Below are 26659 nucleotides of genomic sequence, written 5' to 3'. Positions count from 1 at the left end.
TTGTGGAAATGATCTTAAACGTCTGAAAAAGAAAAAGGAAATTAGAAAGTTCAAAATTCAAAATCAAAGAGTAATAATTATGACAAAAAGCGATGAAATGCGGAGTGTGCTTGTATGACCGCAAGAGCCCCTATATTACAACTGTCTCTCGTGCTAGGCCACCAAGTATATACTCGATTTTTCTTTCAAAAACATGCTTTTATATCATGGTTGAGAGCGAATGCAAAGATTTGAACCAAGGATAAAATGTCATATCTAGATATGTAACCGAACTGGATATGAAAGAAAAGTTTAAGGATTGAAATCGACATATATTTCAAGCTCGAGTTCTATTAGTTAGAAGTTAGTAGGTTTTAATATTTTTGGGTCGACTTCGGTTCGAATCAAGGTTCGAGTTCAAGTTCGGCTCGAAATATTAATTAATATGGCTCGGAAAAATTTCGAGCACAGGTGCGGCTGGAATTCGATGATTTCGATTACTAATCAAATATTTTTAAATATTCAGTCAGCTTTGCAACGAAGCCATTGAAGCTTCTTTTGTAGCTGTGCATCCAGGATTCCAATGCCGGCCTTTTACAAAATCCAACCAAATTAAATAATCACTAAATATAGATTCAATATTGAAATAATTAATTTCAATACATTGAAACCTCAAGTTTATAGAAACTCCCTTAATCAGTACTTTAGTTATGTTGTAAATCTTAGTCTTTTTTTTAAACGAATTGCCGATATGGTACCGGATATATTAATAATGATTAGCATGACATCAACAATATATATTGTGTCACGTCAGTGCTCCAACAAAAAAAAAACCCGAATAAAATTGACATAGAAGCAATCTTATCAGGTTAAGAAGATTGAATTTCTACTAGTTAAAAAACCAAAATCACAATTAGATCAAGTTATATTATTGATTTTGATATTTTCCCCATTAATAAAATCATAACCATTAGATAAATTTATTCTTTCATAATTTTTTTAACAAAGAAACTATGGTGATTACTTTGAATGAAAATTACTACTTTACACATAAAAAATATAAAAATATAAACCATAATTTGTTAGAGGGCTACGCAAACAGCCATCGAGTCTTAATGGAATTAAATAAAGTAGGAATAGAATGAGAACGTGAATGATGGAATATAATTATTTTTATTAACCAAATCATATTATAATTAAAACATTTTAATAATAAACATTTTACCATTATATGCTATTAATATCATTGTTTATTGCTATTATAATTATAATTGTTATTATGCTTTAGATTTAAATCCAAATTCAGGGACCAGGGTTAAACGGTTTTAATTTGTGGGAGCGTTTAAATGGATATGTCTCGTTCAAAAGGGTAAAATGCATAAATTATTATTCTTTGTGAAGTTAAGGGCCTAATGATATGTTTAATTGGGCCAACGGTCATCATATTGGACCCAAAGTATGTACTCATAAGATGGGGTGGTCTTGGCCGTTGGGGTTCTTCGAGAAATTGGTTGGGGTGTTGCTTTTGTGTGTGTGTGTGTGTGTGTGTGTTTTTTTTTTTTTTTTGTTTTTATTTAAAAAAATTGCATTCACCAGCTTTCATTATTAAGTCAAAGTTCATGAAGTAATCGTCACAAAAGGCATGCATAAGTTATGGTTTTAGACATCCGACTGACAAATAATATTTGGGGTACCTTAAAACAAGTCAATTTCAAAAGAATAGATCAATTAAATGGCAACCATCAATGTTTGCATAAACACAACTTTGTTTGTTTTTATATAAACTAGAATTATTTTACTAGTGTTATTTTATACAATTAATTATTAAAATTATTGAAATATGAATATTCGAATAATCACTTAAAAATTATTGCTATTATGTAATGAATTATTTAAAATTTAAATATTATTATAAAAAAATATTATAGAAACATGTTTAAACCATTTGAGATAACACTTATGTGAGGATAACAATCTTCTGTGGTAAAATGGAATTCTTTACTAATGCATTCGATATATTGACCGAGTTGAACTGTTAATAATAAAAAAATTATCTATTATTATGTTTGTCAAAATTTTAAATAATAAATAAATATTTTTCAAATTATAAATAATGACATCAATTTACAAACATTTAATACACTAAAAATTCACGATGACATTGGTTCACTAAAAAGTTGTAAGATGTAATATTTTGTATAAAATATGCATTTTTTTAATATTTTAGAGAGTGGTGATTACTTAATTTATAAAAACAACATAAAACTCGAAACCGCAATCAGAATTAAATAAAATGATCATGCAAATATTTAAATATAGTTTATATTTTCAAGAGATATTATATTCAAATTTTATTTTTTTTTAAAAAAAATAGAAATCAACTAAATCATTTATACAATTTATATTAGAAACTAAATGTTTCAAACTATCACAAAATCATAACCCAAATTAAATGAATGGATATAATACAAAAATTTAAAATTCCAATTTGAATAAAGTCATAGGTTACGTTTGAATTGATATAAAAAAGAATTAATTCAAATTTAAAATGATAAAAGATTGATATAATGCAATAAATGAATGTTATATTTTTAAATATCTTTAAATTCACACTCGGATTTTTTAAAGAAAATCAAGAAGCCTTGATAAAAATATATATAATTAAATATTTTCATTCATTTATTGTTGTACACTTATTTCGATATTTTGATAATATTTTTTTTTTGAATTTTAATCTTGATGCAAAATTTTTTTTTGAATTTTAATCTTGATGCAAACTTATTGTTTTAGTCAATAATAATAGTAATAATAATAGTAGTAATAATAATAATAATAATAATAATAATGGTTGCACGTATATGCACCAACCAGTCAAATTTGTCAAGTATTAGGCTATAGAAAATCACCAAACAACCTGCGCATAGAAAAATTGCTGGATAACATACCAACACCCGGTAAATATCTCATCTTCTATTTGGCTCCCGTGTTTTATTGGGGGTCCTCTCGATTCTATGATTACTGCTACACCATGTGAAGATTACTCCATAGAATATAAATCATTCTTCAATCTGCTGGTACTGTACAAATTTATCCAGTTTCAAAATTGGGACTATCTCCTACTGCTTCCCATGCTTTTGTCCAACATTGGAACATACTGTTTTTCTAAAATGAATCCAACATGTTTTTTGTTGTTGAAATCTAACATGTTTTAATGATAGGCTTTTGCTTTGCTTTTATTAAATTAACTCGCCAAATAGAAAAGGCAACAACTTGTCACAAACTAACAAAACTATAATTGAAAATGAGACATATTCCCAACATAAGAATTGGTAGCAAATAAAAAAGACAAATCCATGGAATCTTGTGTCTTACTCTAATTGTGGTAGCACGAAATATAGGAAATTGTGGCTATTTCTTTAGTTAGTGTATGCTCATATATTATTTCATTTTTATTATATCATACGATGGGTGAGAGTTTTTTCGTTGTCACATGAGATCGAATCCAGACGTTTTCTATATTAAGAGAAGTTTATGTCAATGTATCCCGAATTAGATGACATACATCTGATTCCTTCCAACCGAATACATATGTATATATGATGCTAATAATTACCAAGGCCGGCAATATCAGCACATTAATTAGTAGAATTTATAAAGTGCATCAATGATTATTGCCAATGTTATGAACAGTTTACATTGTGTTCTTCTCTCGTTCACTGAATTTCAAAGCACCAAGGATGGAAGTGATGGACAAGGAAACTAATTAGTCAATTAGTATGTTTTTGAATGATTTGATGGTCAAACTTCACATTTCTGTAAAATTTACAAACAAAATTTGATGACTTTGGGTTGATGGTCCTTGATTTGCTTTTGTTGAATCCCATCTATATATGGCTCAAAGCCTGGTAAAGAAAAGTGCATGATAAATGATTTAGTCTGAGGTGTCTCATATGGAATATAATCAGGCAAAGTCAGAAAGAAAGACAACGCAGTCGGAATAGTTTATTTAAATTCAGCTATTCTATACATCCATATTTCAAGACGAAAACACAATCAGCAACAAACAAAAAATATGTACAAAAACGAAGGTAGAAGAACCAAGAAAATGCAGAAACACAATCGGAATCAAAGTTAGAACTTCTTGAGTAAACTTATTACCGAAACAAAAATTACTACAAACGAAAAAAAAAGGTTTATATGTTAAAATTTACTTAATGTCCATTTCCACCTAAATAAATATTTCGTTCAAATCTGGCATTGCAGAAAATCCCTCAAATTGAGAACTTTCCTTATTTGATTTTGTAAGTTTGATATATATAGTAAATCAATGTATCGTTTCAAAATATATATAATGATAAAAATGCTAGTTATGAAATGACTTGTAAGGTAGATATATATATATATATATATATATATATATCTTATGCAAAATTACTATTCCAATGTTTTCAATTTTAAACTTGATTTCTTATAATAAAATATATTGGCATCCATTTTTTTAATGAAAAAACCAAATCCCCCCTCTTTTCTGGAGATAAATATATGAATCTTGAAGTGGTGTGAAATGCCAAAATTGCCCATAAAACACACATTCTTTTTTTCCCTTCTTTAAAATCATCACATGTCGTCTTCTTTTCTTGACATGCTTTGATAAGGCGCATTTTGGACCCGTTACGTGAATTATCAGAAATGCCCTTGCTTCCCGATTGCCTTGCACGTGACCAACTTTTCCTCTCCAGGGGTTTGAGTGTATTTAAGTTATATGAGGGCGAAAAGTAAAATTTGATGCAATTCCAGTTCCGAGCTTTTTTGACTCTGAACTGCAGAATAGAAGAATGCTGGCCCCTTTTACACAGAGTCACACACAGTGAATTTCACCCTTTTTCTGTGTTAAAAATCGCTCACATTTTGTTTACTGAGCTGAAATCTGAGCTTTACTATCACTATTGTCTGGATTCACTATTCAATGATGTGAAATTAACTCTTTTTTTTAAACGGTTAGGGTTTCTGCTGTTTTTCAAAACTGTAGTTTAATTGGAAATCCCCGATTTGGATGGGGAACTGCTGCAGATCTCCAGCGGCTGTAGCCAGAGAAGACGTAAAGTCCTCCAATTTCTCCGGCCACGATCAAGGCCGGAAGGACAAGTCATCGGGCAACATTAAGAAAAATATCACCGTTTTAAAGGATCTTAAGAAGGAGAACATTGAAGAAAAGTACTTGGTTGACAGAGAGCTCGGGCGTGGTGAATTCGGAGTTACTTATTTGTGCGTTGAACGGGATAGCAGGGAACTGTTGGCGTGTAAGTCGATTTCGAAGCGGAAGCTCCGGACAGCTGTGGATGTGGAGGATGTGAGGAGGGAGGTGGCGATAATGAAGCATTTGCCGAAAAATTCAAGCATTGTGAGCTTGAAGGAGGCGTGTGAGGACGAGAATGCTGTGCATTTGGTGATGGAGTTGTGTGAGGGAGGAGAGTTGTTTGATAGGATCGTGGCGCGTGGGCATTACACGGAGAGGGCTGCTGCTTCGGTGACGAGAACAATTGTGGAGGTCGTGCAGTTATGCCATAAGCATGGGGTGATTCACAGGGACTTGAAGCCGGAGAATTTTTTGTTTGCGAATAAGAAGGAGAATTCACCACTTAAAGCCATTGATTTTGGTTTGTCAATCTTCTTCAAGCCAGGTGAATGAATGATTTTTGCTGCTTTCATCTTATGTTTGATAGAATGATTTACAAATAATAAGAAATCTTGTGGTATTAGCCGCGGATACATAGGAACTTATTATATTTCTTCTTTGATTAACTAACTATTCTAGATCACTTGTTGACATGGAAAAGCTGTATCTTCCTACCATCCTATGTATTTTTCTGTTTATAGAATTGGCCATCAGAAGATCCACCTCATAATTCATAAAAGTGAATTCATTGATCTATTTATTGTAGTCTGACAGGGTTGTAGAAGATTCTATACCTTGATCATATCTCGTGTACCTTAATAAGGTTATAAGAGATACTGGTTGACCAAGTGTTATGACTTAAAAGGATGGAAGAGAGGACAGTGTACTTTTTGATTTTTTGTTAAATTCAAAAATGATTTGGATTAGTTCAAATGTACTAGGTAAGGAAAAAAAATTCTCTAGTCTGGAATCAAAGAGTTTCACTATGTTATTTTTGTTTTCTTTTTCTGTGAATTGCACATGTTAGTCCTTTATGTCGTGCCTCATTTATCTCAATTTTGTGTGACTGCAAGTTAATGTGCTTCTCTTCTACATTTGAAATCTAGTTTTTCTTTAACCTTAAAACAGCATCATGATAATAAATGTTCTAATTGTTACCACAGAAATTGAAGTGGTTAACCAAACGAAACTAGCTTGTTTATATACGATAGGGCATACTAGCCTTTGTCCAATCTGTTCTTAAATGAAATATTCGACCTCAGTATCGTTCTTTTTTTTTTCTGATTGATATGGATGATATGATTTTCCCTTATCACATCTTTGCTATTTATGTCCTTCAGGAATCAGGTAAGATAATGTTTTTGGTTGGCATCACAAAATGACGGCGTGTTTTTACATTATAATTTTGAAAATACGAGCTATAAGTAGTTGAAATTTCAAGTCCAAAATGAATTACCATCAAGAACTATGTTTTCACCCCGTTCATATATTGCATATCTATTTTTTTCCATAGTGTGAGTATTCTTAGCTTTAGAAAACATTTCGTAAAGGACAACAATGATGAACCCACAGTAATTATCTTCTTCTTTTTAGTTTAATTAAGTTTGTTATACTTCCTCGCTCCTTGATGATGAATCCTGTTAGTTTTATATTGTAAAAATTTTGCAACTTTCAATCTTCCATCATCATCCTTCATTGATCTATATAAATTTGTAACTAATGGAATGACCCGGCCTTCTGGCTTTCACCGACCAAGCGGTTTCACCTTTTCTCATATTATCATGCTATAATCTAAATAAATAGGTCAGAGAATCCTCTGGTTAGGATTATAAGGAAGTCAATCTACCTGCTTCATTAAATAAACCTGTTGCTTTTAAAGATGCTTTATGGTTGGTGAATACCTTTTGTGGTATATTAATATGCGTAATTGATCCCATTGTGCAGATTTATGTTTCTTCAGATTCTGATTCCAGACATGCTGGATATGTTTCTATCGTTATCAACATGTTTCTCGTAACTTGTGAATGATAGTATGTTATTAAATGGAATCAACTTACCGTAGACCTTGTATATTAGGTGAAAGGTTCTCTGAAATTGTGGGGAGCCCTTATTATATGGCTCCAGAGGTGCTCAAGAGAAACTATGGACCAGAAATAGATATATGGAGTGCGGGCGTGATTCTGTATATCTTACTGTGTGGAGTTCCTCCATTCTGGGCTGGTAACTGTCATCAACTTATTTTACTCCTCTTTTCTCTCTGAGTCAGTTTTCATTCCCCACACCTGCTAGTTCTATAGGACTTGTTTTGCAAGAGTGGTTGTCATTTACCCATAATGTGTCCTGTTTTATTGGGCAGAGCATGTTTTCAACTTTATTAATAAGCTTGAAAACTGCTTTTTCCATTTACACAGAATCTGAACAAGGTGTTGCTCAGGCCATCATACGCGGAAAAATAGACTTTGAACGTGAACCGTGGCCAAGTATCTCAGATGGTGCCAAGAGCCTTGTCAAACAGATGCTGGAGCCAGATCCTAAACTTCGATTGACGGCCAAACAAGTTCTTGGTATGTTAAATTTTTACATCCACACTGTTACTTTATTGCATTGAATTCGTGAAATGGTAAAATAGTTGCATTTTCTAACTTCCATTTCAAAGCATTTTTTTGTTACATTTGAAAGTTATTTACTGAGGTTTATTGACATATGAGTTGTTTGAGATTATCGGCTAACATGAGATTTAGCTATATATTTGAAGATCATAAAATAAAACTGTGTATGCTGTTGTATGGTTGCTATACAAGTGAGAAAGCAATATGTAGAACACTGCAGTTTGTAAATGTCTAATGAACTGAGATGTGAATCGACTTTTCATTCTTCATCAGTTATATATTCTGAACAAACATGAAAGATTACATCATTGTTCAATAAATGTAGAATATGCGATCACATGGTTTTCTATAAGTTGTTTTTTACATATTTTTACCTCCATTTACAAATTGAATAGTAAGATGGCTGTTTTTTTGTGAATTTCATGCATTCAAATGAGATGGACGTGATAAATATGAAAGAATATAATCTATAAGAATTGCTATGACTGCACTGTCTTTTTCACTGGAAGAAGTCAGGTTCCTTAGATGGCTATGCAATCTTGCAAATCTGTTATTCATAATCTCATGTGGTTTCAGGATGAACAGGACTTAGTTTGAACATTCAATTTGATCGTTTTTGCAAACTCATATTCACAGAACATTCTTGGCTCCAAAATGCAAAAAAGGCTCCAAATGTTCCTCTTGGTGATATTGTCAAGTCAAGACTGAAGCAGTTCTCATTAATGAATAGATTCAAGAGGAAGGCTCTTAGGGTTGGTTATGATCTTGTTAGTGACATAGTATCTTCTGCAATTGTTTCTTTCATGAAAATTTTGTGATCATGATTCTTTGATTAGGTAATTGCTGATTTCTTGTCTAATGAAGAAGCTGAGGGCATCAAAGAGATGTTTGCTAAGATAGACACTGATAATGATGGCATTGTTTCATCAGAAGAACTGAAGGCTGGATTACTGAAATTCAATTCACAGCTTGCCGAGTCTGACGTACAGATGCTTCTTGAAGCTGTAAGTTTGATGCTTAATAAACCACTAAAAATGCATACAGCTTTCACCTCTCATATTGATAAGTTTACATTCTTTGCTTTGACTATTATCACAAAGTTTACGCATACAACTCCATGAAAAGGAATGAAAGTTTCTATTCATGATCTAAGTAATTTACGTTGTAATGCAAGATGAGAGGTAATCCTGGTGGAAGGTTAGGCATACCATTGACCGAGTTTGTGTTGGTTGCAGGGGAATGTTTGGCTATGTATTTGTCGTTATTATTATTGTATGCTCATTATTTCTACTTCTTCTTGATGTAGAAGTTATATTAGCTGTTGTAGTGGCAGCAATAGAGTTATCTGGAAAGAGGTGGTGCTACAGTCATAAAATATTCACTAGTTCAACAGTACGGTTTTGGATGCTTTGGGATTGTACGTGAGCTACAGATGTTGTCAGAATGTCCTGAAAACTAAATATCGTAAAGTAGATCAGCCACTTGAGCTGTCACTTTGAGAGGTTTCACGTTACGAGGTTCCTGGTTTCAGGGACTGGAGGCTGAGCTGACAGATAGGAATGAGTTCGATGGTTTTGGATTGTACTGGTTTGGATCAGGGATAAAAGCTCTGAATCAGATCTTTAGTTAACTCGATTTTGTTCCTCTGGCTGAAAATTAAATAAACCTTCAATAACCAAAGTCTTATTTTAATCTGTGCAAAACCAAAAGTTGTTGCAATGTGGTGCATGAAATTTTTTAATTAATTTTTTCAACCGTAAAGTATTTGAAGTTTTTCCTTATTTGACATCCAGTGGGAAATCTTATATCATTTCTCCCTAACAGGGTGATGTAAATGGTAAAGGTACCTTGGATTATGGGGAATTTCTTTTCATTTCACTCCATGTCCAGAGGATGGCCAATGACGAACATCTTCGCAAGGCATTCTCTTATTTTGACAAAAACAGTAACGGCTACATTGAGCCAGATGAGCTGCGAGATGCATTGATGGAAGATGGAGTAGAGGATTCTACAGATGTGGCAAATGACATTTTCCAGGAGGTCGACACAGACAAGGTGAGAACTGATCCTGTAGAATCTATTTATCGTACAATTCGAATATGTTCTCATCATTTATGATAAAAAAATTCAGGATGGGCTGATTAGCTATGATGAATTTGTGGCTATGATGAAAACTGGGACTGATTGGAGAAAAGCTTCTCGTCATTACTCTAGAGGGAGGTTCAATAGTCTGAGCATAAAGTTGATGAAGGATGGTTCTATTAACTTGGGTGAGTAAATAAATATACATGATGGACTGTTTTCTTCATTTGTATGAATAACTGAGTTGTTGCCCACGTGTATTGAAGTACCTTCTTTATCATTATTTGTGACCTTCCTGGGGTTCGAATTGATTGGTGGCTTTGTAAGGCTTATAGATGAGGCACGTAGATGTGATTAGCCTCTTCACGGTGTCAATTTTAGTAAAGCATGAAGCGTTGTAGCTTATTGAATGTGTTTGATTCTTTTCTCGTCTCTACCAACAGCTCGAATCTTTCTCCGTTGATATAATGAATCAGACATTTTGTACTGTAGTACATATCGGTGTCTACAGAGCCCTTGAATCTTTCTATGATTTTGTTTTCGAGGTTCGGATATGGCTGGGTGAATGCAAATATATGCTTGAAATCTGAGAATTTGTGGACATATCTATCTCAACTTCTGGAACAAAGATTGTTCTTTCTTTTAATTGAGTTGGTTGAAACTTATGCTGTATTGAGCAATCTATACAAAACGTTTATCCCAATTTGAGTGATTCGTTTCTTACTTGGCTGGGGGTGAAGCTTTTGAGACGAGCAGAGTGACTCGTCCGGAAAAATTTCACCTTTGTTTTAAATTTCATAATTCGTAAAAAAAAAAAGTGAAAATTAAAAAATCCAGACGATTATAGATTTGTTTGGAGCATTGGAGAGCACAATCTCCTAGATTACAAAAGCACATAATCTCTTATAAATAATATTTTTTAACAAGTATGTCATTATTAAATGATAATTTCCGTGATCCTTGAAAAATAAAGAAAAAATATATTTAAAACAAATTAAAAGTATAAATTTATGGACAAAGTACAAAACTTTTGAAAGAAAATTAAAAAAAAACAAATTTATCGAAAAAATAAAAAATCAATGGAACTATTTGTGTGTATTACGTAAATATCTAGGTAAAAACTTGTGTGAGACGGTCTTACGGATCGTATTTTGTGAGACATATCTCTCATTTGAGTCATTCATGAAAAATTATTATTATTTATGCAAAGAGTATTATTTTTTATTGTGAATATCGGTAGAGTTGACCTGTCTCACAGATAAAAATTCGTGAGACCGTCTTATAATAGATTTACTCAAATATCTATTATACATCTAATAATTGCAAATACATGCGATGCAGTTGGTGGTAAATGAGTAACTAAATTTTGCAATGTAAAACCTTTTTAGAAAGAAAAACTTGTCAAATGAAGCATGTATTTGAGTATTAGTTATTTTCAGTGAAACATGTATCACTAGATTTTGTATTTTCTGATATTCACTATCGTCTATAAGTTTTTTTCCCCTTATTTTGTTGCAACAAAAGAGTGGATTATTGTCATATTTTTATTTGTCACGCGTAATGCAAATAAAATAATGACCGAATTTTGATTTTATTCATCTAATTCGACAAAATCCTTTCTTACTCTAAAACTTAGAATTTTTGTAATTTTAATTATTTGTTTTTTGTTGGAATGTTAAAGTGACATCAAATAATCAACATTTGACTGCAATTCAACAGTGATCATCAGATGCATAAGCTACATACGGTGACAGCACACTAATGATCAATTTCATGTCATCACATCATCAAAACGCTAAAATTACGAAGCCGTAAAATTATTACATTACAACTGAAATTTGAATAAATGGAAGATAAGAAAACAAAATAAAGCAAATTCTCACGAAATGATACACAGATTTTAACAAAAAACAATATCCATCAATCCAGTAAATCTGGAAAAAAGCACTAAAAACAACTTTTAAGAATTTGAGTAGGTCTCTTGTGAGACGGTCTCACGAATCTTTATCTGTGAAATGGATCAACCCTACAAATATATTCACAATAAAAAGTAATACTCTTAGGATAAAAAGTAATACTTTTTCATTGATGACCTAAATAAGATATCCGTATCACAAAATACGACCCGTGAGACCGTCCCACACAAGTTTTTACCTAAGAATTTATTGATTCTTTGGAGATAAAAAAGCACCGTTCTATGCAGTAGGTATAATCTTTCTCCAATCTCCCTTTCATCACAACCGATGAGCCTTTTAAGATTCTAAGGACTCCACGTTCTATCTTGCAACAAAAACCATGAGAATCAAGCATTCACAGGATACCAAATTCCTCTTGAAATCTGATACATGTCACACATCTTTTAGGATTCTTTACATTCTATTCGCGCTTTTCAATCTAACAGATACAATGCCAATCACGTTACAATCTTTGTTGTTGCCAAGTAACATATGGGTTTGATCTTCACAAGTCTTATATGACAAGAACCATTCTCTATGTGTGCACATGTGGAAAGAACATCCCAAGTCAAGATTCCTTTCAATCACTCGGAGAATTCCGGACCTTGATCTCCTTCAGGCACTGTATCATCATTTCCATTATTATTCTGCTTGTCATGGAATTGTTTCCTGCGGTCTGGGCAATCTCTCTTCAAGTGTTCCTCCTTTTTACAGAAGAAACATTTTTTTTCTCTTCGTATTTAGATCTCGAGACCTTTCTTGACTTGAAATCTCGTTTTTCAGTCCTTCAACTAACGATTTAGAATCGAGATTTACGTGTTAGAATCTTGATTCCCTTCCGTCTTCCTCTTCTTCTTCTTCTTCTTCTTCTTCTTCAATTCCTTAGAAACTTGGGCTGGTTGGACTTCTTCTAATTTCAAAGAATACCAGCTGCCAAATATGAGAGAATTGGATATATTTTCAAAGAACACCCAACTTCTCCTTTGAAACTTCCCTGAGAACTATATCCCTCAGACATAGAATCAAGGCGATCTGTGTTTTATTAAGAATTTCCTCTTCTCCGTCTAATACTTACTTTCTAACTAATAGTTTTGCGTCTAGTGGTTGGGATAATAGGATGTGACACAATGGATTCGTAATGTTATCCATACGCATTGTTGGTGAACTCAAACTTTTCGTCATGATCATCAGGATAATCATTGATATAAAAAACATAACGTTCCACTTTTCTCACCGTCTCGTCTTCTATATCTTCGAACCATCCTCTACTGAAACTTTTTTGTTTTATCTTATACACATCGGTTTTGCATGTTTTCAATTCTGACTCTAGTGCAATAAATTATGATTCCTTTTTTTTCTGCTCATTATTTATAGTAAATTCAAACCGGAAGAACCTCGAAAATTCGGCTCCTTTATCATCTCAGGTTTGTTCTTTTATTAATCATTTGCTATTTGGTTTGTACATAATTTCATTTGCAAGGTATGTGCACGGTTGCTAGTTATTAACTTATTATTAAAGAAAGGGCCAATTATTTGGTACATCAGAGAACAAAGCTAGTTGATATGTGGGTCTCATATTTTTCCGGCCATAATTCAAATCTCAAAGGAGGAGATTTTTTATGTACCAATAATAAAAAAAATATATAAATCGAAGGTAATATATTGAAAAATATGGAGAATAGAATGTTGTAATGTCGTCAATTGGGCATTCATTGCAGCAGACAAATTTCACAAAAGAAAAAAAAAACGTGGACTGTTTGATTGTTTGAATAATTCAGAAGACGGAAGATGCGTATAAAACGCGTCTTCACACGGACAAGAGGCTCTATAAATAGAGCTCCCCCTTCATTCTAAAATCATCACTTCTTCGAGTTTTCTCTCATCTTATAAGCATTTGAGTGCTTAGTTCTATAATATTTGTGAGGTGTTTTGTTCTCCTGTATTAAGAGAATGTGTGTTCTCTTTGGAAACACAAGTGAGTTGTACACTACAAAATATTATAGTGAAATTCTTTTCATCTTACCCGTGGTTTTTACCCTAATAATTTTTAGGGGTTTTCCACGTAAATCTCGGTATCCAGTTTATTCTTTATTTTCGAGTTTTATTATCTCAAATTTCGCACGTGGGACCAACATATATAACTCAAGTTATCATAGAACTCGAATAAAAAAATTGGATGAAGCATAAAAGTATGGAAATATTCGTTATATTTATCTTTCATACCTAATAGTTCCTTATTTTATCATGATTAACAATTTATCTTTCATACCTAATATTTTATCTTTCATACCTAATAGTTCCTTATTTATATATATATATATATATATACACACACACACACACACACACACACAGGTTGGTGTTTCTATTTCAAGACATCCTTCCCGAATAAAAACAAGCATTTTATGTGGCCCATATATATATATATATTCTTCATCGGATAGAAACGACGGAGAAAATCTTAAATATTTTGATGTGGATAGCATGACATCTCACCTTTAAAATGAAATACAGTTAATATATTGTTATAATATTTTCGAAAAATATATTTGTTCTATTTCAAATAGTAGCACGGGAATACAGAGATTTTGGGAGGAAAAACAACGTGAGTTTCATACTGCGAAAAAGTATATTTATAAATTGTTTTTTCATTCTTTTCATTTTTGTTATTGGCGACGGAATAAAGTTCTGTGTATGTTTATATTTTTTTAAGGTCGATTAATGTCAAATGAATGATAATGACCCGTACACATGAAATACGGGTTTAAATTTGAGAAAAATAATTCATTATGTCAATTATCCGCGGTAATTTTGCTTTCCAAATAAAATTTAAAATTATTTTATCTTGTCGGACCATTAGGTTTGTAGTAACCCTAACTGGAGTTGAATCATATCCATTACGAGAAAAAATCTCGTCATTTATCTGTTTATTTGTAAGAAATCGAACTCGAAATCCGGCTTAAAAAAGCAATATCTTATAAATTAAAAGGAATTGAGCTCCATGCAAGACTCGAATCTTTCATTCAGTGATAATCAACATTGATGAATTGGCACGAGGATAAGAAAATGTGCAAATTCTTAATATTTATATGTATCTATTAAAATGTGCAGCCCCAAGAATATAAATTTCATTACGTGGCCATTGAATGCTAAAAAGGTGCAAACTGATTGCATCAATTAATATTAGTAGGCATCTTGTGAGACGGTCTAAAAAATCTTTATCCGTGAGACGAGTCAAATCTATTCATATTTACAATAATAAGTAATATTTTTATCATAAAAAATATATTTTTCATTGGTGATCCAAATAGGAGATCCGTCTCATAAAATTGACTCGTAATACTGCCTCTCAATTTTTTTTTGTTAATTTAGCCATCTTCTATGAGGAGCTGGTTCTTTATTTGGTTTTGAGTTATGTGAAATATTTGATTTTTCTCAATAGTAACTTGATATGAATAAGCTGGCCTTATTTTTACTTCTAGTAATTTTTCACTACATGACTAACATGACATCACATATATGAGAGCTCCATGCAAAATAAAGACCGGATTATTGTACCAATACCAAAAACTCAAAGAGACAAACGTACACTACCAAAAAAATAATTCTCTCTTGTATATATGGACACACTTCAAATATTTACTTTAATTTTTTTAACTGCTAACTTGCTCTGTCTGCTGGTTGGGATCATATGATGTAGCATACTGAGTTTATTAATTATGATTTTGATTTTCCAAATATTCCGTTCTGTTCGAATCAAATTTGAATATACAATAAAAAAATAGTGTATATATATATAATAATGCATAGAGTTCATATATCTTATTTTGTTGAATAAAATAAATTGATAAAAAATATATATATAACTAAAAGTATTTAAATATGTAATATGTGTGAGAGGATGTTGCCCACGATGCTTAATCCATTGCCACATTTATTTCCAAACAATATTTAATTTCGACGTGATTGTGATATCTTAGACACAAGTATAAATATATTAAATTCATGATACTGATTATATTATATATAAATATATATATAAGTGTATATATATTAGTTGAATATGTGAGATGGGTGCCGGTGGAATATGAAACACGAGTAGGAAGGATGATCAAAATTGATCTTTACAACCCCACAAGACCAATTAATAAAGCGAGATGCTTTTAGAAAAATGTGGAAAAAAATTATTTGGGTAGAAATATTAAATTATAATATATTTGGGAGATGACCTAATCAGGTCACTCAATAGTCACATGTGCTTGTGTAGGCTTTTATTTTTTGACTCTGCTCGTATAGGTTTTGATATAGAGATTGATGCAGTAAAAAAAAATGGTTATGTTAAATGAGTGGATCCGGATGATCGGTTGATCTGGGTAGTACGTAAGTCAATCGACATGATCAGACGATCATTTAGTATTCCTAACAAATAAACTTATGGGGTCGTTGCAATATGCGTCACAAATAACATTAGAAATATCAATGAATATTTAGCTAAACCATCTTATGCTCAACGCTCAAGTTAGGAATTACAACAAAAAATATACCCATAAAACAAGAAAGTTGAAAGAGTAAAAAATAGCTAGGTGAAAAACCATGGGATTATTATTATTTATATACAATGGGGTGAATGCCAAATTTAAGTTTCCTTGGATTATCACCAGACAATTAGTAGGGAATTCAGAGGACTTTTTAGGGATGACAATTGATTGAGTTTGAGGTATATGGTCTAATTCCGATTGAACCCGTTGGACCCGCACTGTTAGCTGATATAGTCGTCTATATTCTTGAATAGACAATGCTGAAGTAAGTTATTTGATGCTACACGATGAGTATCATTTTCGAATTTTTAGGAAATAATGACGTAGATATTTATCTATTGATCGCGGAGGGTATCATCATATCCCTTAATTTACAAACAGTAAACAAATACATATTATAAAAGTGCCTTCGTTATTGCTTTGTATTTTATGATTCAATACGCGCTGATTATTACAAAAGCACACATATTATATAGTCATTTTTGTATTCTCAAATCATGGGTTAACAACATAAAATGAATAGCTTGATCTTTTTAATTGTTGCATCGACATCTATAGCTTCTCATTTTTTAACATGACTCTATTTCTTACGTTCCAAAATAATCATTTTTAACATCGACATCTATAGCTTCTCATGATATAAAAAAGTGGCATTTTGCCAAGAGAAAATGAAAACAAAACTGTATTATAAAAAATATATTTTCTTCCCTTTTTAATTAAACCAGACTTTATATCCGAGAATAATTTTTTCAAAATTTATATTACAACAATTTTTGGTCCGATTTGTCTATAAAAAGTAAAAACACATTGTAATTCAAGATATATTTTTTATATAATTTCAATTTGAATTACATAATCTCATATAAATCCACTGCAGATTTGTGCTCTCTCTCTCTCTCTCTATATATGTGTGTGTTTCTGCCATCGCCGTTAGCCACTGCCACTTCTGTCTCTCTCTGTGTTTCTCACACATAACACACAGTAAACGAAGAAGATGAACCACTTGGTGAGCTGGCCCGAACCAGTCATCCGTGTTCAACATCTTTCGGACAGTGGGATCCGGATCATACCCGAAAGATACGTGAAGAAACCCCAGGAAAGACCCAATTTTGATGAGCCAGTCTCTGGCAAAATCCACATCGAGATTCCTGTGATCGACATGAATGATCTGTACTCAGACGACGCGTCGCTCCGCTGTAAAACGGCCTCCCTTGTGGGCTACGCGTGCCGCGAGTGGGGATTCTTCCAGGTGGTGAATCATGGCGTGAGCCAAGAGCTGATGGCACGGACGCAGGAGGCGTGGCGTGAGTTCTTTAAGCTGCCGATGGAGGAGAAGCAGAAGCTCGCAAATTCGCCGAGCACGTACGAGGGCTACGGCAGCCGCATCGGGGTGGAGAAAGGGATATCTTTGGATTGGAGTGATTATTTCTTCCTCCATTATCTTCCTTTAGGGCTGAGGGATCAAAACAAGTGGCCTAGTCTCCCTATTTCTTGCAGGTATTAATAAGTTTAACTTGATCTAAAATTATATTTCATTAATTAATCCATTGCATTAAAGGAAAAATTAAGTCTTTTATTGAAATAATTAGTTGGTCTTTTTTTTACCTTTTTATTTTTTATTTTTTGACTGTTCATGTAAAGTTGGATACTTCAACAATATTTTCATTAGCAACATTCTAGAATGACAAAGAAAGGAAAAGAAAAAAAAGATTAACTTATTCCACTGAAACCAGTATTTTAATGACTCACTACATAACCAAAATCCTAAATCGGACAACTTATGATAATTTCTCCCCTGAAATTTAAAATGATTGTAGGGAATTGGTGGGAGAGTATTGTAAGGAAGTGGTTAAACTTGGAGGAAATTTGATGAAGATTTTGTCGGCTAATCTTGGGTTAAGAGAAGACTATCTTCATGAAGCATTTGGAGGAGAAGACATGAGCGCATGCATGAGGGTGAACTATTACCCGAAATGCCCTCAACCGGATCTCACATTGGGCCTGTCGCCCCATTCGGATCCGGGTGGAATCACCCTTTTATTACCCGATTACGACGTGTCGGGCCTCCAAGTCCGACATGCTGATAAGTGGGTCACCGTCAAGCCCGTTTCCAATGCCTTCATCGTCAACTTGGGAGATCAACTTCAGGTCCTCTATGATGATTATTTTTTTATGTATGTATTATAAAAACACACACACACAAACACACACTAAGAGATTGCTATCACGATAGATTTTTATGTCTCTATGTATCAGGCGTGCAACTACCATCACAACTAACATTTATGGAGTCATAAACAAACAGCCGCAAAATCAAGATTTTTCAGAGATTAGAAATTCAAATTCTTAATATTTATGTGCATAAATTTACCGAGAAAATGATTCTAATTTTGGGTTTTAATCCACTAAATTTTCGGAATTTGGTTTTTGTACATTAGCTTTTAATTTTCTGCTATTTTGATCAAATTATTGACATGATATCTGACAAATCTACAATTTTAGACGCCGTGTCAGTATTTCCCGGTGCAACATCAGCATTCTCTTGTGTCGCATCAGCAATTGGACGAAATCAACAAAAAATTACAAGTTAACGTAGCAAAACCAAAATTTAAAAATTTAGTGTATTAACCCACCCCTTCGGCTCCATCAATATGATGTATCTAAGGAAGTTGAGCTAAATAACTTGTAAGATGCAGTGAAATATTAGGTAGCTGTCTATACTTAATGAGCATGCCAAAACATGACAACATCTAGATGTATTTATATCGATCTGAATAGACGAATATCAAATTATACAGATATTGAGCAACGCGAACTACAAAAGTGTGGAGCATAGAGTGGTGGTGAATGCCGAGAAAGACAGACTATCGCTTGCTTTGTTCTACAATCCAAGGGGTGACATATTGATCGAACCGGCCGAACTGCTCCAGACCGAAGAACGACACCCTCGGCTATACCCGCCTATGACCTTCGATGAGTACAGACTCTACGTTAGGACCAAGGGTCTTCGTGGAAAATCCCAAGTTGAATCTCTCATCAACTCGCCTTGATAGTGAATTTAATAATATGACATAATTATTAGTAAGAATTTTAACTGTTAATGTGATTGTTATTGTTATTTTTTTTTGAGTGGAAAATGTTAATGTAATTCTAGAAATGTTTGTGTGTGTTATTAATAGATTTATGTATTATATTTTATCAGTATTATTTGGTGTCGAATGTTTCTTCTAAATAACGTGTCATCACGTAGACTGATTTTGATTTGGTAAATCAATTCCAGCATAAATTATTTCGTTTTTTTTTTCCTTTTAAATCACTCATATAAGATTAGATCGGATTAGATTAGATGTTTGTAGACAAAACGTTTAAATGAATGTTTATTTTAATAACAAAACGTTTAAATGAATAAAATATTTTATAAAATATGAATATCGAACACCTGTAATGGATAAGACAACAGCAGCAACTAATGTTTGTCGGGCTTGCGTGTTGCACTAATTAATGTGCCCAACTCCCCAATATCTTTTACTCGCACGTTTTTATTTTTGTGGACAGCATAAAACGGCGCCGTCATACAGGTGGAAAACATTTTGACCTTATCCACCAATCTGGCCAAATTGCATCTTCCCCTACACTACACAAGATGTACATTTTGGTTTATTAAAAATAGATTATATATTATTCATAAATATTTTAATGGATCGACTTTTCAACATGAAGCAATGACGTAATTAACGATATAGAAATATGTTAAAATAATGAGAAGACGACATAAAAAGATACAATATGACATCAGAATATAAGCGAGAACAAGACAGACTGCCATAAAAGAAAATTTCAAAAAAAGAAATTTCAAACCAAATGTGAATTTTATAAATGATTAATTATGGGTATAACGGATGACTCAACTATTAGTAGTCTAACACATAACGGTGAAACATGAGCTTTTATACTATCTTAAGATTGAGATGTGGATCTAATTCAACTTCAAAAATTAATTCAAGATGAGAAGATTGTCAAAATATATATAAAACTCCTAAAAATTTTATCCAACCAGTATTGTACGATTACATTATTTACACCTTGAGAAGATAAGAACTTCGGTTTATGTAATCGAACATCAAACAAGAATCAAAAGTAACAGTGAATAAACATCGACCCGATAGGCCACTACTCATGAAAGTACGAACATCGGAATCAAATGACAAACACCAGTGTGTATTAATCTTAATTAATGCTTGAGGTTATCAAATTAAATTTTTCGGTATAGTCTGTCATGCTAAAAAAATATCAGATTTGCCCCCCCAACATCATTTTTTTATTGCATATTTCTTATTCGTATTAATGATTGCAATATCTTTAATCAATTATTTTTCTCAACTAACTATCATATCTATGATAATCAATATTTAATTTATCTATCCAACATTTTTAAATGTAAAATATCATAATTACATCATATTTGAGCATCTTTATTTAGTAAAAATAAATAAAAATAAACCAATTATTTGAAAAATAAAAATATATTACGCATAAACAACAAATAATTACCATATATTATATGATACGCAAGAATCTATATGCGTCAATACCAGTGGTTAATAATAAATTCGCAACAACATAATATATCGCAGATTAAATGAATTAGTGGGGGGAAAAAGGATGTGGATTTAAAATCCATCACCTTTCTCTTCAGAAGCACTATTAGTGGAAAAGTCCTGCTCTTTTTGCTTCACAAACCGGAAGATTTTAGATTGATTCGATCCTAGCGTTAGGACACTGCCCTAACTGCGTATCAATGTCCTTAACCAAACACGGATCGTTTGGTTAAGGAGAAATTATAATTAGTTATTACTGACAAAGTTTTGAACGGGGAAGATGAATAATTGGGATAGTCCGTAGAGAATCATTTGAACGTTGGGATCTTTTAGGTTACAAACGGGTTTTCAAATATGTTTAAAACATATATAAAAGAAAATGAAATAAAATTGTACGATAATTACAGCCACGAAACACAGAAAAAATAGAACTAAAATCTCGAGTAGCCGGTCAGAGCTTCAACCAAATAATCTTCTGGGTAGTGATTAGGTCCTTTACATCTCTCTTAAAGACGCTGAAACTTTTCAATTTTCATCGATGATAAAGGCGAGGTCTGAGCGTATGACACCTCTTTGCTCGTTTTCCTTTTCCGGAAAAGTAATCTTTGTTCCATTTTTCCGCCCAGACTTGATTGCAATGGTGAGAATTTCCTCCACAGTGGTTGGTCTCCTGCAAATGGAAAATTGGTCGAACACGACAAGCCATAAGCAAAGTTATTTTGTGTACGAAATAAATTGAATTTTACTTTAAAAAAATAAAGATAATTGCATACATTATCTTTGTGAAAATCTCAGAATTTTTGAAAACCACAGATGGAAAATTTGAGCTAATTACTTATCACAATTTCAAATCTTGAGAGCACACTCTCATTTAGTCAAATTAATTTACGCAATTTCGAAATTATCCCCTCTTAAATTAGACTATTAAGTCGAACAGCTTCGTATTATTCGATGTTATAATACATAAATTTTGGGGGGTGTATTGGTTATAGACTTTTAATGACTTTTATGGAGTTCAAAAGTCTAGAGGTATTCAAACTAGACTTTTATATACTCCATAAAAGTTTAGTGATATTCAATGTAAACTTTTGTAGAATTTTAAAAAGTCATGTGATATTCAAACTTGACTTTTAAAAACTCTACAAAAGTCTATAGATATTCAAAATGTCAATAGACTTTTAATAACTCTATGAAATTCTATTAAATACAAGAATTATAGCCTAAGGTACAACAATAAAATGTCAACAAAAAAGTCTTTGATTCAACCTAAAGATTTGGATGTACATTTAATTAAGAAATCTCCCAAATTCAATACAAACTTTCATTCTTTTCTCAACTATTTATTTTTTCTTTTATTCGTACGTTTTAAAAACATAATTAAAATTTAATTTTTTATTAATTATTATATAACATTTTATTTTTAATTATTTTCTTTAATTTTAGTTAATCTATATATTAAATTATTGTATAAGCAAATTCATATCGATACTATACCAAAATTTTCGGTACACCAATCCAAAAAAACCTTACATTTTAAAAAAATTTATAATTTATTGTTTTAAAATATTATATATTTTAAAATTTTTGTATATTTTTCCGGTATTTCGGTATATACCAAAATTTTCAAATTGGATATCGTTACCGTACCGAAAAATTCGGTATTGTTACCGTACCGTATCGAAATCTTCGGTATACTTAAAATTCGGTAAATTCAATATTTTTTTGTTATGGTAATCTCGATATACCGAAAATTCGGTATTTTTTCCCACCACTAACAGGGCTTGTATTGGCATGTGCTATATACACAATTTTCATTGAAAGAAATGTCAATTTGATGAATTTCAAATTGAACTAGATAATGAAGCTCAATTGTCTTCATCAGCACAAGTTTATAAAGGTGACGACTTTGATCAGTTATTTAATACTCAAAAACAACAGCGAGCAAATGCTAATGCATGGAGGGATATCATAGCCAATGGAATGTAGAACGATGTTGATCAAATTGTCAGTAATGATTAGATTTTTTTTATAAAAGACTACTCATTATTTTGAGTGTTCTTTTAATAAATTTTATTATGAACTTATAAAAATATTATTCATTAATATGTTGAATTGACATAAAGAATTGAAATTTTGATTTCAATAAATTGGATAGTTCATTTGTCGTTTTTCACAAATTAAATTGATTTAACTTTAAAGTAAGTAAAATTCATTTACATTCATAAATAAAAAAATAATTTAAAATTGAAGAGGTTATCTATGTCCAATAATTATTTTAAAAAAATTAATAAAAAATAAATCACAATTATAAACTACAAAATTCACATAATTCTATGAAAAAGTTTACAAAAATCTTGAAAAAAAGTCTATAAGATTCTTTGAAATTTGTTTTACAATTCTATGAGATTCCATAAAAGTCAATAAAAATCTATCAACTCCACAAAAGTCCATCATTTAAAAAAAGTCATTAAAAATATTTGAAAGTATAGAATGAGTACACCCCCTTTTATTTATAGACTATAGTATTCAGCTCGATCGATAGTTTCAAGTCGAGAAAAAAGATTTTTTTTTTCAAAGCGAAGAAGACAATGGCTTCTCTGTACTAGTATTTCGGGGCATTTTAAACATTTACTCTAGTTAAAAACATCCACTTACCATAGTTAGCGTGTTGGGTATAAAACGTACGAGCAAAGGTGTGTGTGATCAAGATTTGAAATCAGGATGAGTTATTAGCTCAAAAAATTTCCACGAGAATTTTTCACCAATTTCGAGATTTCATAAAGATACTACTACACAAGTATCCTTAAAATATATATACATTTTTTGTTTGTGTACAATAGACATACATACATATGCCCGTGAATGTATAATATAAATTAAGAAAAAGTGAAAAAAAAAAATTTAACAAGTTTTGTATGTGATATTTAATGGGAAAATAATCATTTCGGTCCACGAACTTAGGAAAAGTTTGGAATTTAGTTGTCAACTAGTAAAATTAGAGTAATTGCTGTCATAAGTAAGAAAAAAACTTATTAAGATATTTGAATGGGACTATATGTGAATCAGTGAATGAGTTTTTTTGTTTTTTGTTTTAATTTATTTATGTGACAAAGAGTAGAGAACATGAGAGTTTGGAATGATATTGAAGGGATGCCTGCCGTATGACTATGTTGCTTTGTATTATATAAATAAATAAATAAAAATAAGATTTTTAAATGCGTTTCTACAAATTCTCGCCGCTGTCATTTGAAGAGCCCCAAAAACAAGACAAGCTAAAGATAAGATTCGCGATCACTAAAACAAGCACTGAAAGCATATCCTACAATGGAAATCCAATTGAGACACCGCCACCCGCCACCCAACCAACTCCGCCGTCCGTTATCCCCCGCCGTCGCACCGCGCTCAGCTTGTCTAACAGTCAACTCCGTCTTAGGCGGAAGAGCCCAGGAGCTCATCCAATCAGGCGCTGTCAGCCCCATAGCGCCAAAGGAAGCATCCTCGGCCATTGAATCTCACGGCTACGCACTGCTCGACGTAAGGCCGCAGTGGGAGTGGGAGAGGGCCCGTGTCTCAGGCTCCCTGCACGTACCACTCTTCGTGGAGGACAAGGATAACAGCCCTCTCACGTTGTTGAAGAAATGGGTGCATTTCGGGTACATCGGGCTGTGGACTGGGCAGTATTTCACGATGATGAATCCGGGCTTCGTTGAGCAGGTGGAGGAGATTGTTCCTGACAAGGATGGCAAGATTCTTGTGGCTTGTGGAGAGGGATTGAGGTAATAAAATTACTGTATAATTTGGGATAATGCATGGCATTTTAGCTTCAATTTTTTAGATAATTTTTTGAAAATGTGTTGGTTTTTTGAATCAAGATTTTTTTTAAAAATACTAATTTTATACTTTTAGCTCTTAGATACAAATTTAACGAACGATGGATTATTAACGGAAATTGTTATTTGGGATGAATAGATAGAATGTTTTTAATTAACATTTTACTAAGGGCACCCACTATAACACCCCTTTTAACACCCACTCTTCAACGCCCACTCTCAGATGAACGCCCATGTGTCAGTTTATTTTTCTTAAAAAATTGCACACTTAGCGACGGCTTTATAGAAACCGTCGTCGATTTGCTGACATGCGGACCCCACGTGTTTTGAATTATTTATGAAAATTGGACATTAGCGACGGCTTTGAAAAAACCTTCGCTATTTGCTTCAAAACCGTCGCTATTTGCTTCAAAACCGTCGCTAAACGTTGTTATATATATATATATATATAAATTATTATTAATATAAAATAATAATTTAAATTTCTTAAAAAATTTGAAATTGAATTTATTTAATGTAAAATAAGAATAAGATGAATGAGTGAGTGAGTGTGAATGTTAAAATGAATGTGGGAGAATAAATGTATTAATGTAATGTGTAAGTGGCATGTGAACCCCACGATTTTTGATGAGGTGGTGGGTGTTATAACACCCACCAATGCGGGTGTCCTTACAGTCTCTATACCGGGTAAAGAGTATATAAAAAAATTATTCAGCAGAATTTTTTATAGTGTTTATAAAATATCAAGATGAGTTGTGTGCTATAAAATATTTTTAATATCAATATTTTTAAGCTCGGTTGACTTATTTGATCTGAGTATTTTCACGACTTATGTTTAAAATAACTTATGAACCAGATAATAAAACATTGGGATTTTTTAAGGTCTTTAAAATAAATTTAAAGAAACAGTCTCGAGATATCTTGGCTATCAGAAGAACCTATATTTTTCATGAGAAAAAATAAAGTCGAGTAAGTCTCTTGTGAGACGGTCTCACGAATCTTTATTTGCGAGACATGTCAATCATATCGATATTCACACAAAAAAGTAATACTTTTAGCATAAAAAATAATATTTTTTTATGGATGACCCAAATAAGATATATGTCTCACAAAATATGACCTGTGAGAAGACCCGTTTAAGTCCATGGATGAACAAGTAAATTCTGTAGGTCTGCGTTGGCCGCTTCAAAACTGCACGAAAAAGGATACAAGAACTTGGGGTGGTTGTCTGGAGGTTTCAACCGTGCGACGGACATCGACTTCCAAAACGTCGAAGGAACTGAGAAGCTGCAATATGCCACTATTGGGGGTGCATCTTATATCTTCCTCAAGCTGCTTACTGCATTGCAGTCTGTGGGAAATGTGGAGAACAAATGAGTCAAATTCTTAATGATTTGCGTCCATTTTAGCCATTTTTTTTATGATTTCTTGAATTCATTCTCCTGTAAACCACCTTAACAGACTATTATGAAAATAGCTCCATCTTTTTGGTAGGCTGATCATGATTTTAAGAAGATCTATTGTTACGTCTACAATTGAGTTATTTATGTAACTTTACAATTCCGATTATGATTTTGATTTGTTATACCTAAGTTAGAAATTAAACGCAAGTACTCATTGAATTTTATAATACAACAGCTAAAAATACACAAACCCACAGTCCACGGACAAATTGAAACCATCAAAAAGTTTAGGCCAAATTGTATCTATAACTCTTGTCAAATATTGAAAAGTATAAGTTGGATAATGTCTGGGGTACACCAAGAAATTTCTTTGCATTCTTTGCATTGCATCTCTTTATTTTCTTTTAAATACTACTGTTAATTGGAGTAATTTTGACTACTTTTAGGTCTTCGGGGAAGTGCAGCATTTGCATTTTTCTGCTTCTCCCT

General features: G+C 32.3%; 3 protein-coding genes across 3 annotated transcripts; all 3 read left to right on the top strand.

Moving 5' to 3' along the window:
* Window positions 1-4746: 4746 nt before the first annotated feature.
* Window positions 4747-10354, top strand: LOC142546428 (calcium-dependent protein kinase 13-like). The gene is made up of 7 exons (XM_075654131.1): window positions 4747-5660; window positions 7232-7375; window positions 7567-7719; window positions 8401-8516; window positions 8601-8768; window positions 9589-9819; window positions 9896-10354. The coding sequence occupies exons 1-7, from the start codon at window positions 5033-5035 to the stop codon at window positions 10040-10042; spliced, it is 1587 nt and encodes a 528-aa protein (XP_075510246.1). The 5' UTR covers window positions 4747-5032; the 3' UTR covers window positions 10043-10354.
* Window positions 10355-17268: 6914 nt separating this feature from the next.
* LOC142544748 (jasmonate-induced oxygenase 1-like) lies at window positions 17269-19521 on the top strand. Its single transcript, XM_075651786.1, has 3 exons — window positions 17269-17836; window positions 18157-18487; window positions 19138-19521. Exons 1-3 carry the CDS (start codon window positions 17334-17336, stop codon window positions 19387-19389), a joined length of 1086 nt encoding a protein of 361 aa, XP_075507901.1. The 5' UTR covers window positions 17269-17333; the 3' UTR covers window positions 19390-19521.
* Window positions 19522-24161: 4640 nt separating this feature from the next.
* LOC142544747 (rhodanese-like domain-containing protein 10) lies at window positions 24162-26336 on the top strand. The gene is made up of 2 exons (XM_075651785.1): window positions 24162-24713; window positions 25937-26336. Exons 1-2 carry the CDS (start codon window positions 24262-24264, stop codon window positions 26142-26144), a joined length of 660 nt encoding a protein of 219 aa, XP_075507900.1. The 5' UTR covers window positions 24162-24261; the 3' UTR covers window positions 26145-26336.
* Window positions 26337-26659: the final 323 nt, after the last annotated feature.

The sequence above is a fragment of the Primulina tabacum genome, chromosome 5 (genome assembly GCF_025594145.1).
Source record: "Primulina tabacum isolate GXHZ01 chromosome 5, ASM2559414v2, whole genome shotgun sequence".
Taxonomy (NCBI): Eukaryota; Viridiplantae; Streptophyta; class Magnoliopsida; order Lamiales; family Gesneriaceae; genus Primulina; species Primulina tabacum.
Note: the sequence above shows the minus strand (reverse complement) of the source record. Positions and strands in the feature narration are given on the sequence as shown.

Bases quoted from the DNA above. Each gene is read 5' to 3' on its own strand.
- LOC142546428 (XM_075654131.1), top strand. From the start codon at position 5,033: ATGGGGAACTGCTGCAGATCTCCAGCGGCTGTAGCCAGAGAAGACGTA. The intron at 5,661-7,231 runs GTGAATGAATGA...CTTGTATATTAG, and splicing joins GTCAATCTTCTTCAAGCCAG to GTGAAAGGTTCTCTGAAATT. The intron at 9,820-9,895 runs GTGAGAACTGAT...AAAAAAATTCAG, and splicing joins AGGAGGTCGACACAGACAAG to GATGGGCTGATTAGCTATGA.
- LOC142544747 (XM_075651785.1), top strand. From the start codon at position 24,262: ATGGAAATCCAATTGAGACACCGCCACCCGCCACCCAACCAACTCCGC. The intron at 24,714-25,936 runs GTAATAAAATTA...TAAATTCTGTAG, and splicing joins GCTTGTGGAGAGGGATTGAG to GTCTGCGTTGGCCGCTTCAA.
- LOC142544748 (XM_075651786.1), top strand. From the start codon at position 17,334: ATGAACCACTTGGTGAGCTGGCCCGAACCAGTCATCCGTGTTCAACAT. The intron at 17,837-18,156 runs GTATTAATAAGT...AAATGATTGTAG, and splicing joins AGTCTCCCTATTTCTTGCAG to GGAATTGGTGGGAGAGTATT. The intron at 18,488-19,137 runs GTCCTCTATGAT...CAAATTATACAG, and splicing joins ACTTGGGAGATCAACTTCAG to ATATTGAGCAACGCGAACTA.